The 12,883-nt window shown below is 39.9% G+C and overlaps 1 protein-coding gene across 1 annotated transcript; it reads right to left on the bottom strand.

Annotated features, from left to right (window-relative positions):
- Nucleotides 1-27: 27 nt before the first annotated feature.
- Nucleotides 28-11,237, bottom strand: dhrs12la (dehydrogenase/reductase 12-like a). The gene is made up of 10 exons (XM_067451310.1): nt 11,108-11,237; nt 8,757-8,890; nt 7,312-7,394; nt 6,923-7,018; nt 6,708-6,789; nt 5,801-5,862; nt 5,626-5,730; nt 5,273-5,363; nt 4,528-4,665; nt 28-837 (listed from the first exon to the last, which is right to left on the bottom strand). Exons 1-10 carry the CDS (start codon nt 11,161-11,163, stop codon nt 722-724), a joined length of 963 nt encoding a protein of 320 aa, XP_067307411.1. The 5' UTR covers nt 11,164-11,237; the 3' UTR covers nt 28-721.
- Nucleotides 11,238-12,883: the final 1,646 nt, after the last annotated feature.

Genomic DNA, 12,883 nt, shown 5'->3' with positions numbered 1-12,883 from the left:
TCCCCAACATACAACACACATTTAACACACCTTCAAGGATATTTATTAATGTTTGACGAGAAAGTGTTTAACTAGTCATGCCATTATTAAATGGTTAATAACACAGTCTAAAATGAGTAGACATGTAATTATACATTTTTGTCAGAACAAATAACAATTAAAAAAACACTACACATCACTTCCTCATTCTCTGGAATATCAGGTGACACTCTAAAAGCAACAAAAAGTCCAATCACAGGCCCCCCAAAGCAGGAAATGTCCTTTCCCGTCAGTTTCCTGAGCTTCACCAGGTGATTGGCCGTGAGTGAGTGATTGACAGCTGGGGTGACTCCGGTCAGAACGGGTTCCCACCTGATTGACCTGATTCGTTGGAGTCACCGACACAGTGAGGCCGCACTGTGATTGGCTGAGATTGATCACATGGTGTCAGAACGAGCTGTCGGAAAAGAACGGTTCCTGCTTCTGCCGTGACCAATGATAGGACAGAATTGAAATGTACAAGGAAGTAGGACAGGAAGAAACAGGAAGAAGTCAATGTGGTAAAAGACTTATTACGCATTTATTAAGCATAACAGTCTTTCAAAGTTCTGGAGGACATTTAATCTACAGCTAAAAGTTATTGTGAGGTATTGTTAGTACATTCACGCTGCTTTTACGGGTGAGAATAATGTTACAATATGTTAGTGTTCAATATTTATTTGTGTTGCAGTTGCGAGTGTATTTAGTGAGGCTGGAAGCCCTTGGCCAGATCCTCCATGACGCTCATGAATTTCTGATCTTCCAGCTGTGAACTGTGCGTCCAGGCCAAGGGAAGATGAGCCGACACCATCTGCCGATCTAATGAATAAAAAAACACACGAAGACGGGTTTAAAACAAGCCGTCTATCCAAATTCACATGGAGAAAAGATTCCAATTGGCTGATATGCATATAGAGTGAAAGATTTCAGATGGACTGTGAGGTTGATTCCCATCAAAATCTAAGCTGGTTAAATGAAATATGCCTCTCTGAATATACCATCCTTAAGCAAGATGCACCAACCGAGGAAGTCATCATTACAGAAGCTACTGTCGCTAGGTAACTTTATATGGCTATGTACCTTGAATAAATTACATTTACATACACAGAACTATTTTAGTGGGCCAACTGGGCTTTGCAATAGATAATTCGTATTGATCCACCGAACCTAAATATAGATTATCTATATCAGTGTCACTGTTTCTGAACTCCTGAAACACCTCCATTTTAGTCTAGAGTTTTCTTCCAGGAACGAACGTGTCATAATATGTCTCATTTAAATAATTTCCGCCCAAGGCATATGCTAAACAAAGGGGCGGAGCCTGGTTGAGTTAGTAGTGTGTTGAAACTTGAGGTTATGGTGAAGGGCTGGACATTTCCCAAACATGCGCAAAGCTGTTGGCCAATCACAACACACTGGTTCAACTGACCAATCAGAGCAAATTGTACTTTTCAGGAGCTTCATAGAGACAGGAACTAAACAGAGCGTTACTGACAGACTGGGAAGAGAGGAGCTGCAACAATGGAGAATATTGAACATGAAAACCAGTTCTAGTAGAGCCCCAAAGCAAAATTGAGACTTTGTGAAAGGGCATAATATTATATTACCATTTATATTTACTTCATTCATCACCTATAGGCCCTGTTTACACCTGGTGTTAAGCTGCATTTTGGTCGTTCGGATCGCCAGTGGACAACTCTAAATACAGGTGTAAACGGGGTCTAAAACGTCCTCGACCACTTCCAGAGGTAGCTGAAAACACATTTGACCAGATTGCTTTGGTAGTGTAGACGCTCATGTGGTTGAATGTGTTCAAACAGCCACAAAAGATCATCTACTCTGCCTACTGACCTAACGCGGAAACATGGGAAGCCAGACGGGATTTAAAACTTTTGAAAAATGTACCAATCACAAAGTTCTCTCAGCATTCCTGATTTCTAACACACACTCACAGCATTCAGCTAGACTTGTGGCTGTCAGAGCGGAAACAAAAGCTGATGCCAGGGCTGGACTGGGGCTAAAATTCGGCTCTGGCATACCCAGCACATCCGGCCCATGAGTTCCCCGTGAATGTTTTTGCTGGGGTTGGGGCCTTAAATTGGAGTATATAAATAAAACTAGGACAAGGACAAATAATGATAGATATTATTGAATTTGCTATAAATGCAGATAAACTTAATATTGCTTTTTTTGTCACACAGAAATGCCCTTGGCAGTAAAGCACTGATGATTTTGAGCAAGGATGCAGTAAAGTAAATTTACTGCTTTTAAATGCCGTCATCATTTACTCACTCTCGTGACATTTCAAACCTGTATGACTTCTATGAAACACAAAATAAGATGTTTTGAAGAATGTTGGCAACCCAGCCATTTTGGTTAGGCTACCATTTGAATATTGTATGAACAAAAAAACAGACTCAAATTATTTTATTTTATGCTACACAGAAATAAATTAATTTAGGTTTGGAATGACATTAGGGTGAGTCAATGATCACATTTTTGGGCTGAACAATCATATTTTTCAAGAGTTAACACTTAAGTTATCATTTAAGTAAGACACTGATATCTTTCATGAGGCTATTAAATTTCATTAAATCTATTAAAAAAAGTTAATAAAACATTTAAAGAGGAAAAAAAAGCTTTGTCCTTAATTCATGGGATCCAGACTTTAAAACTGTTTTATAGATTGTAGTTTAACTGTAGGCCAGTTTCATTTAAATGTAAGATCATGGTAGTCACAGGGTCAAAAACATACACTGTAAAAATTGTGCTCCTCATTATATGGTTTTAAAATTATATAAAACATATATAATAAACTATTATATTTGTAAGTAAAAAAAATGTAAACACCTGTAGAAAATACGGAAACAGCCTCTATAAAAGTGATTTATATTCTGCAATATTAATTTAAGTAATATAGCAACATTTTTAATAAACGTTTCTTCCTAAACAGCATATTTCTTCGTTGTTAGCTGTGAGGTAAATTGTGGTTGTGTTAAAGTGAAACGTTTGTGTGTGTTGCCGTTTTCCACTTTACCTCGTCATGAACACATGCTCGCGGCTGTTTTCAGCTGATTCACCACAAAACCTGTAATGTTTCCATATCATACGATTGTATAAAACAAAATAAGTTAAAGTGCCGTATAGAGCAGTATTTAAACGCAGCGTACGTTCGTGAGCGGCTGTGCTGTGTGGATATTCGCCTTTGCAGTTCCATGCGCTCAAATACTAATAAATAATAAAGAGAAAAAAGCACCTAATATGGAGGGGAGGTCTCTCTTCGGCTTGTCAATTCAGAAGACAACCCAATGGGCCGCTGTTGCTGCATGTTGTCAGTGGTACAAAAAACAAAACAAAACAAAACAAAAAAATTGTATACCGGCCCCAAAGTGCGTCGGCCCACCGGGCCAATGCCCGGTATGTCAGATTACCAGTCCAGCCCTGGCTGATGCTCCCTGTATGTTTTTTCCATCGTGTTGACATGTAAATTGCTTGATCTTAGTCAATTAGATCGAAAAATCTGAAAAAACAGCCGCCCATAGACCCTCCCCTCGAAGAAATCAGGACAGAAGTGGTTGAATGTGGACAAAAGAAAATAACCATAATGTGTCTTCCTTGTCTACTTGTTATCCGATCGAACAAACATATATTAATACCATGTGTAAACAGGACCCTAGTGTCTTGTGTTAAAAGGCTGAGCAGTGCTTGAGTATCTCGGCGCTGAAGATGTGAGCGCTCACTTTTCATAAGGTCGTCTTGAGTTCACTCCGGCCGTGTCTGGTACAGAAGCTCCGCCCACTACAGCTGCACTGGAGCGCCGCCAACCCGCTTTTCCCTTTTTTGATCTCTCTCTCTCTCTCTCTCTCTCTCTCTCGCTGTTTCCTTCTACTTTCATCCTCTCTTTCACTTTCATTGTCCAGTCTTCCTTTGTACACTCATTGTGTTCTCTTCGTCTTCTCTCTACCACTTTCATCAGCATCTTTCATCCATTCTTTGTCTCCTGAAAGGCTCACTTGTTTCATATTGAAACAGATGGATGCCTTATTGGAGGAGATGGAGAGAAAGACAGTAGCGTGGTTTCAAAGCCTACTGCGCTGCCTCATTGCCCACTGCCTTCTGAGGGCGTGATTTTGCGTACCACACAAAAATCATGGAGGGACAAACTCAATTAATTCCAGAAGAGTTTGACTTGAGCATGTTGATATACTATTACCGCAATATTCTAAGAAGCATAAAGATAGATCAAATGCACTCATATGTTGGTAAAATACTGTAAAATAAATAAATAATTTATAATTATAATGAATGTAATAATTTTCAGGACTGAAGGACACAAATATATCAGTATATTTATAAGCAAAACTGATCCTGCCAACTAACAGCTGTTTATGTGGCACGTGGAGATTTCATTTGGAGAATGTTGCCTGTGTAGGCCGCAAGGTGGCTCACTAGGTTTTGAAACCCAGACTGTGTGTGTGTGCGTGCTTGTGTGGGTGTGTGTTTGCTCACCCTGAAAAAAACTCCCGCTGGGATTCTTGACAGCCGCCTCAGACACAGCGAGCCACACGACCGTATCGGCCCCTTGCTCTGGTGTCCGCAAACGCTCCTTCATTGAGCTGTGGAAATCAGGCATCGCGTTCGCAATGGCTAAAGAACGAGAGACGAGAACAGATCCATTAGACGTCTTCAAATTGGCCTGAATAAATAAATATTTACATTTATGCTTTAAGCAGAAGCTTTTATTCAAAGCATTCAACATTAAACCTTCAGGTTAAAATGTATAGGTATGATAGAAGCTGCATGTTTCTATTTATTTTGAATGTTTGACCCAATGTAATCACATGTTGCAGTTTACTTCCTGTTTAAAGTCACCATGAAATCAAAAATTACCATTCTATTTTCCCCCAAAATTCACGTATCTCGTAGTCTTTAATCAAAATAGCATTCCTTCCCTCTTTCTCTTCCCTGATGATGTGTTTACAGGGATGAGGGCGGGGCAACCTGTCACGAATTCCCCATGGACAAAATCAAGTCCCGCCCTAAATTCCTTCTTGTTTGAGAAGCCATTTCACTCAGATAAATGCCACAGTATTGAAGACTTCTGACTTAAAAAAAAAAAAAAACTATTGCAACTTCCGTTTCATGGCAAGCTTAAATGGAAAAATATTCCATATAGTCTCTTGAAACTGCGTCTGTAATCATACATGGACAGGTCCTTCATTTCAATTTATGAGGATTGTGCGTTTGCAATTACTCGGCGTGTCGACCCATCCGGGATGCATTACAGAGAAGTGGATGTTGGGATGAGCTTTAGCAAACTGCTCCGTCATCACCACCTGCTGCCTCTGAAACACAAAGAATGACGTACAAACTCACTTCTGATAGAGTCACTCAAGGAACAAAGTAATGAAAACTCATGAGTTGAATCGGGTGTGTTAGATGAGGGAGACATACAAAATGTGCAGGGATGGTGGTCCTCCAGGACAGGTTTGGGAACCAAACTAAATTTATTACATAAATGATTAAACTAGCAAATGGCATCTTAACACACAGTGTTTCTGTATGTGGACACAAGCTTTACTTCTTACTATGTTTGTGTATGCATACCTTGTTCTGTGCGTACACCATAGTGCCGTCATATCTGCCCCTCTGAGACTGCAGGTTTCCTGTTCGCAGTTTCTGCACCAGCATCCCACCGGATGATACTGTTATCTGAAAGAGAGGAGAGAGACGGTGACCCGTCTGACCTCTGTCTCCAGCTCTCAGTCTCTGGTTTACTCACCACTCTGGGGTCAGGGCTCTTCTCCAGCAGAGGAATGAGGCTCTTGATGAGGATGTACACGGCTGAACAACACAACACAACACAGAGATCAAGCTGTTAAAGGAACACTCCACCGTTTTAAGAAATAAGGCTTATTCAACATCTTTCCTACATTTAGATATGTGGGCAAATGCATTTTTGTCTCAGTGCATGCATTGTTTTAGTTTGGCAGGGTCGTCGTTAGCTTAGCTTAGCATAATGAATGGAATCCTATGTTGCAAGCTAGCATGTCCCGAGTAAAAGTGATCCAAAAAAACACCCACCTAATTACTTTTCTCTGTGCCCAAGTAGCAGTGCTTCGCCTGTAATTCCCCATAATATAGTCCCATGTCAATCTCTGCCAAGGAAATCGCTCAGTCTTAATGTTCATCGCTATTTGTACTCGTTGTGAATACACAGGCCAAAAAAAAAAAAAAAAAAACTCTAAACTCTTCCTCCACTACTTTTCTTTTTTTTCTTTCCTTTTTCTGGTTTTTGCTACTCTTGAGTAGTATACAAATCTTGGCATTTAGGGCACTTTTTGAAAGATCGCTTCCAGTACTCCTGGGTTTTAAGTCGCTTTGGATAAAAGCGTCTGCTAAATGCATAAATTGAATCACTTTTACTCGGGACATGCTATCTGGCAGCATAGGATTCCATTCATTATGCTAAGCTAAGCTAACGGCGACCCTGCCAAACTAAAACAATGCATGCACTAAGACAAAAATGCATTTGCCCACATATCTAAATGTAGGAAAGATGTTGAATAAGCCTTATTTCTAACAACAGTGGCTTGTTCCTTTAAAGATATTATAAAGTAAGTAGGAAAGATGTGTTAGTCCAGAGGTGATATTGAGCTGGTTTTGTTTGTGTTTTTTTGCTCACTTACCCAGAGAGTTGCTGGCAAAGCTTTTCTCCAAACCCTCACCATTCACCTCCCTCTTAGTCATCATACAGCCGGCGTTATTGATCTGTCACAACCAAATCAGTCAACCAAACAAATTATATTTACACTCCCATTTAAAAGTTTAGAATGGGTGCATCCTTACTAAAAAAACAAGTGTATATGCGATTTTAAAGCAGAGAGATGTTAGATTGCCTCACCAGGACGTTGAGAGTTTTGTACTTTTTCTTAAAAGACTCTGCAAACTCCCAGACTTTCTTGGTCTCAGACAGATCCAAAATATGCACATAGACTTCCTGCAACCAGACACAGAGGCCAAACGTCATGCATTTTATACAAAACTCTTGCATTACAAACAGACATAGAAATGCAAATCTGTTTCCTGACAGGGTCGGTGTTTTGTGCAAATGGTAAATGATTTACACACTATTACAGTATTCTTCATTAAGCAGATGCTTTTTATTTTTTACTGCAGGTTCATTCCTCTTGCTGCGGGTAAATTACTTTCTCAAAAGGCATGTCGATGGAAGTATCAGCTCCTTTAAGACGCAACCCCAAACACATTCCAGTCATTCAAATAAACTCATACTTTGTTTCCAGACTCTTTGACGATCTCCGCTCTGGCTTCTTCCGCCTTGTCCTTGTTCCTGCACACCATGTGGATTGTACCACCTTAAAGAAAAGGATGGTCAATGGGTTAAACTCCGGCCCAATGAAAGGATTTAAACACTAATATAACACTTTAAAAATGTCTGAATGCCATTGCTTTAGATAAATGTATAAATGCAGACAGATAAAATGCATATATTTAGATAAATGCAAAGCAAAAGAAAGGTATAGCATCATTTATTTGCATATTCCGGGTTTTATTATATAATGCAATGACATTTATAGATACACCGGTGAGCCAAAACACCAAAACACAAAAAGCCAAAACACACGGGTGAAGTGAATATCATTGATCATCTCCTAACAAGGCCACATATTAAGGTCTGGTTGGATTAGACGGTAAGCAAACAATCAGGTTTTGCAATCAACATGTTGGATCCAGGAGAAATGGACAGGAATAAAGATCTGAGCGACTTTGACAAGGGACAAATGGCAAGGCGACTGGGTCAGAGTGTCTCTGAAACGTCAAGGCTTGTGTGTCGCTCCCAGTCTGCAGTGGTGGGAATTTTCCATCAGTGTCTGAGGAGAGACAAACCACAAGCCAGCGACAGGGTGTTGGACGCCCAAGGCTCATTGATGCACAAGGGCAATGAAGGCTATTCCGTCTGGTCCGAGCCAACAGAAGGTCTACTCTGGCACAAGTCACATAACATTTTAATGAGGGTTATGGGAGGAATGAGTCACAACAGTGCATCTGACTCTGTTGCGAATGGCACAATCAAAGTGCCTGTGATGACCCCTGTCCATGGACGAAAGTGCTTACAATGGGTACGCGGCGAGCGTGGAAGAAGGTCACCTGATCTGATGACTCCCGTCTATGGCGTCAGCTGTAGTGAGGTTAACATGCACCGTTCTTACTGGCCTATACGTTATACACACATTCTTCAGAAATGGTTTGATGAACATGAAGAAGAGCTTAAGGTGTAGCTCTGGTCACCAAATTCCCCAGATCTCAATCCAATTGAGCATCTGTGGGATGTACTGCACCAACAAGTTCAATCCATGGCTGCTCCACCTCACAACCTACAGGACTTGAAGGCTCTGCTGCTAACATCTTGGTGCCAGAAACCACAGGACACCTTCAGGGGTTTTGTAGAGCTCCCTGGTGATTCAGTGCTGTTTTGGCAGCACACAGAGGACCAACAGCATGATGTTTTGTCTCATCTGTGTATGTTTTGCGTGACCAAAGTGTTTTAAATACTTTTCGGGGGCACTGTATTTCCATAACCATATGGAAAGCCATCTGAAGAACATAAGTACACCATCAAGCACCAGGTTAGTTTATATCTTATACTAATTCAGACACCACAGGATAATTACTCTACATTTTAACAACCAACTTCCGCTGTTTTCCCCAACACGCACCTTTCTTGGCGATGGCCATGGCAGTTGCTCTCCCGATCCCGCTGTTCGCTCCAGTGATCATGAAGGATCGGCCTGCCATTGACACCTCCAGGTCTTTCTCAACAAAGTTTTTAGACGCCGACAGAAACGCCCCCCTGCGAGACACATATAATTAGTCTTGAAATGTGACAGGCTTACCTGTGCACCCTCAAAAACACTGCTAGATTAGTTCACTAATTAGTTCACTTTTTGCATGCTTTTGAACCATCACATATTTTTAAACGGGACCTATTTTATCCCCTTTTACAGTCTTGATTTAGGCTGGAATATTTAAAACATATTATGTTGTAGCAGCTCCTCTTTTCCCAGTCTGTAAGTAATGCTCTGTTTAGTTCCTGTCTCTATGAAGCCCCCCCTTCTGAAAAGTGCAATGTACTCTGATTGGTCGGCTGGACCAGTGTGTTGTGATTGGTCAAGTAAGTATATGAAAAGCCACGCCCCTTACTATAAGTGCTGCAAACATCCTGAAAAGTAAATCCAAAGCATTTTGATCGCCCCCTGGTGGCTGCAGTATAGCTTGGTGGCTGCAGTATAGGTAATAAACATAGCACTCTCCATTTAATCAAGTGGGACTTGAACTAAGTAATCTGGTTTCGGTTAGTTATTTGATGCTATATTGCTGTGTTACCGTAATTTTGAGATGACAACACGTGTTGTTCTACTCGGAGTTGTTTACATCCTTAGACCGGGAATTATGCGTTATTACAGGCAACAATATCAATGGCTAAATTAATCTGCAGCAGTCAGGTGGTACAATTAGGAGCTCAAATAATTAAGTAAAAAGCTAAGGTAATTACAAGCTCAAAAAGGACAAGTTCAAATCTCTTAATTACGGTAATTACAACATGACGTGAGAGCACCTTAAAAATGGGGCATCATGATTGACAGCTGTGTTAGCGATTGAGTCTGCGGAAGCAGGAGTGTGGGCGGGACTTTGATACCGCGGCTCCACCTCAGGATCACTACTGCGCAGATTTAGGCTCCGAATGACGTAATTTCCGCACAATGTGAATGGGCATTTCTGGGAAGTTTTGGCTTGTTCGTTACCAGAAGAAAAAACTCAAGACTACAATGGAGGCGTTTCAGGGAGTTTAGAAACAGTGACACTGATATGGAGAAAAACTCCCGTTGGAGGGACTTTTTAATGCTCAAACAGCAAACTAAAGAAAGATGAACATGGAAAAAAGCAGCATAGGTCCTATTTAAGATGGAGCATGTGGCAAAGGAATAATGTTCTTAAAACAGAGCTTCTCAACTATCTGTTCTGAGGTATATTTAATTTGGTATGATACAGAATTAAGGTTCTGTATCTGTTTGCTATTTAATGTCCTGAAGCGAAACCAGTTGAGAAGCACTGTCCTAATGTGTGGCCTTGCGTCATCGCTTAGCTAATGCGAGGGAACTATCAGTGAGTCCTCTGATAGCACCGCTCTTGGTATCAGCAGCGCCTGTGCCCTTGAGCCCATCTCAAAGGCTTGCTTTGTCCACGCGTGCCAGGCCAGGCGGAGGGATGAAGAGGAGCGAGGAGGTGCCAGGGGCAAACAAGCTTTTCTCGGTAAATGCGTGTACTGTTGATGTGTGTCCCATTATGGGACGTGAGAGGTCGACCCGGGCAACAATGTATTAGGAGGAAAAAACAGAGATCCACTGAAAGATAAACTGCTTATAATCATTTGTGAAATTGGATTTCATAGAAAACGAAAAGCAACGTGTAAGTGTGTTGACCTTGAGCTGGCAAAAAAGTGTTAAAAATATAGCATTTTTGGTGCACCATATATTATATCACTATATTATACAGTCTAAAAAATAAAGTTTTCTAGATGTTAGATACTGAACATTTTAAAAAGTTAATGTTTTAAAGCCAACATTTACATAATTCTACATGGAGTAAACGTCCAAGTATGCCTGCAGACAAATGCTGGACATTTTTATCTTAAACAGCCAAATATTTTAATGAATTAAAATAAAAATGAAAGGTTTCTGACCTTAAAATATTTGGACATTTTGTTATTCCCTTTTTTTCAGCCCCCATTAGGCCCTACATATGATCTTTAATCAAACTCCTAATAAGGAAAAATGTACAGAATTCATAATAAAATTGCATTAAATAAATTCAACACAATAAACTTGGTAAGAGAGATAAACAGCTGTAGACTGAAATCTGACCCATGCAATATTTAACATTTTAATTAGAGATGTTAAATTGTATATGAACCTTTATATTATATGTGCAGCCATAAAGCATGTATACTTATAGTTTTGTTAGTGTTGTTATAAGTGTTATGTTGTTATTGAAGCAGTGCAGCTCTTACTTGGTGAATTCGGTGAGTCCTTTGAGGAACCATGCTGAGTTCCGGTACAGAGACATTCTCACACCCGCGCTGTCGCTCAGGTCGCCCGCTGTGAGCGCGGAGACCCGCCGGTGCTTTTAACCGGCACCGGGGTCACATGAGTGCACGTAGAGCCCCGCGCCACCCACCGGGGGTCCACACTGTCTGCCCTCTACCGGTGATGAACGACATAACACGCTTCACACTGCCAGTCTCACACGTTTTAATAGATTGAATAGCTGAATGAATATCTAAGAATATATAAAATTGTCTATTTTATGGCAATATCACAATATTATTCATAATAACGATATTACACTCTAAAAAATGCTGGGTTAAAAACAATCCAAGTTGGGTTGAAAGTGGACAAACCCAGCAACTAGGTTTTTTTAACCCATAAATGTGGTTATTTTAACCCAGAGATTGGGTTGTTTCAAGCAATCATTTAACCCAATTGCTGGGCTAGTCCATTCTCAAACCAACTTGGGTTGTTTTTAACCCAGCATTTTTTAGAATGTATTATTAATAACGATATTCGTACAATATGCCTATTATAGGCTATATTAGCTATCTCAGCAATCAATTAAAGGGATAGTTCAACCAAAAATGAACATTCATTAATCAGTCACTCTCATGTCGTTCCAAACACGTAAGACCTTCGTTTATCTTCGGAACAGTTTTTCTCAATTGCTAAAACACTAAAACCCATCGGCTAGACAGATTTCTCAGTTGCCTGAACTCGTTTAGCTAATTGTGTAGTCTGTTGTCAAAACCTTAAATCATTTCACATGGTAAAACACAATTTGCAGATCTCACTTAGCTTTTCAGCAAAACTCTAAACACATTCTCATTGTCAGGACACATTCTGCAGTCTAATGCACACGTCATCCATTCGGGGAAACTCAAGTGGCAACAGTCAAATACAAATGGAGAACACAATGTCACTGAATGAACACAACCACCCAAAACTGATTTAACCTGTTTCAAATGAGGAGACACAACCAATATAAGTATAGTGCATTGCTGTATACTGTACAATGAACAAATCGTATTGCCCTGAACATGCTGCTTTCCATTTGTTAACAGTACTGACTGCTCAATAGATTTTGACCGGTTCATATCAACAAAGAACAAGTATTACAGCATCACAGAAACAGGACAAGTTTGTGAGATGCAGAGTACAGTACTGTAAAAATCAGCCCAATCTAATGAAAATGCATATCTATAGCACAAATTGTATTTATCATGCTATTATAGGCCAAAAGGAGTTTTTATGTGCATATGTTACGCAGTTTTCGTGTGCATATGATACGTACTTTATACTTATATATGTACTTATGTTATGTGCACCAAACAACTAAACCTACCCAATGGGTTGACTGACAATGCAAATCATATGCACATAAAAACAAATTTTGCCATATATATCGCACAATAAATACAATTTGTGATGTATATGCATTTCATGAGAACGAGTTGGTAAAAATAGGGCTACAAGCAGGAGGAAGAACAAAAAATTGCAAAGCAAAGCAGAATTTCTGATCCATTTTGAGCTACTATTCTGGAACATGTTTGCATTCATCACAAGACAACGACAGAAAAATATGAAATTTGTTTTGAGATTAAAAATGTACATCTCCCTGAGAACTATGTTTTGAACGATGTGTTTTCTATTTTTTGCTGTATTGTTTACTGATTGCTTTATAGTGTTTATCATTTTGATCACTTTGTGTTTGATTTTGAACACAGGTGAAACTT

The sequence above is a fragment of the Pseudorasbora parva genome, chromosome 8 (genome assembly GCF_024679245.1).
Source record: "Pseudorasbora parva isolate DD20220531a chromosome 8, ASM2467924v1, whole genome shotgun sequence".
Lineage (NCBI taxonomy): Eukaryota > Metazoa > Chordata > Actinopteri > Cypriniformes > Gobionidae > Pseudorasbora > Pseudorasbora parva.
Note: the sequence above shows the minus strand (reverse complement) of the source record. Positions and strands in the feature narration are given on the sequence as shown.

Bases quoted from the DNA above. Each gene is read 5' to 3' on its own strand.
- dhrs12la (XM_067451310.1), bottom strand. From the start codon at position 11,163: ATGTCTCTGTACCGGAACTCAGCATGGTTCCTCAAAGGACTCACCGAA. The intron at 5,364-5,625 runs GTATGCATACAC...TTTGTGTTTCAG, and splicing joins TGGTGTACGCACAGAACAAG to AGGCAGCAGGTGGTGATGAC. The intron at 4,666-5,272 runs GTAATTGCAAAC...CTCGTTCTTTAG, and splicing joins CGGATGGGTCGACACGCCGA to CCATTGCGAACGCGATGCCT.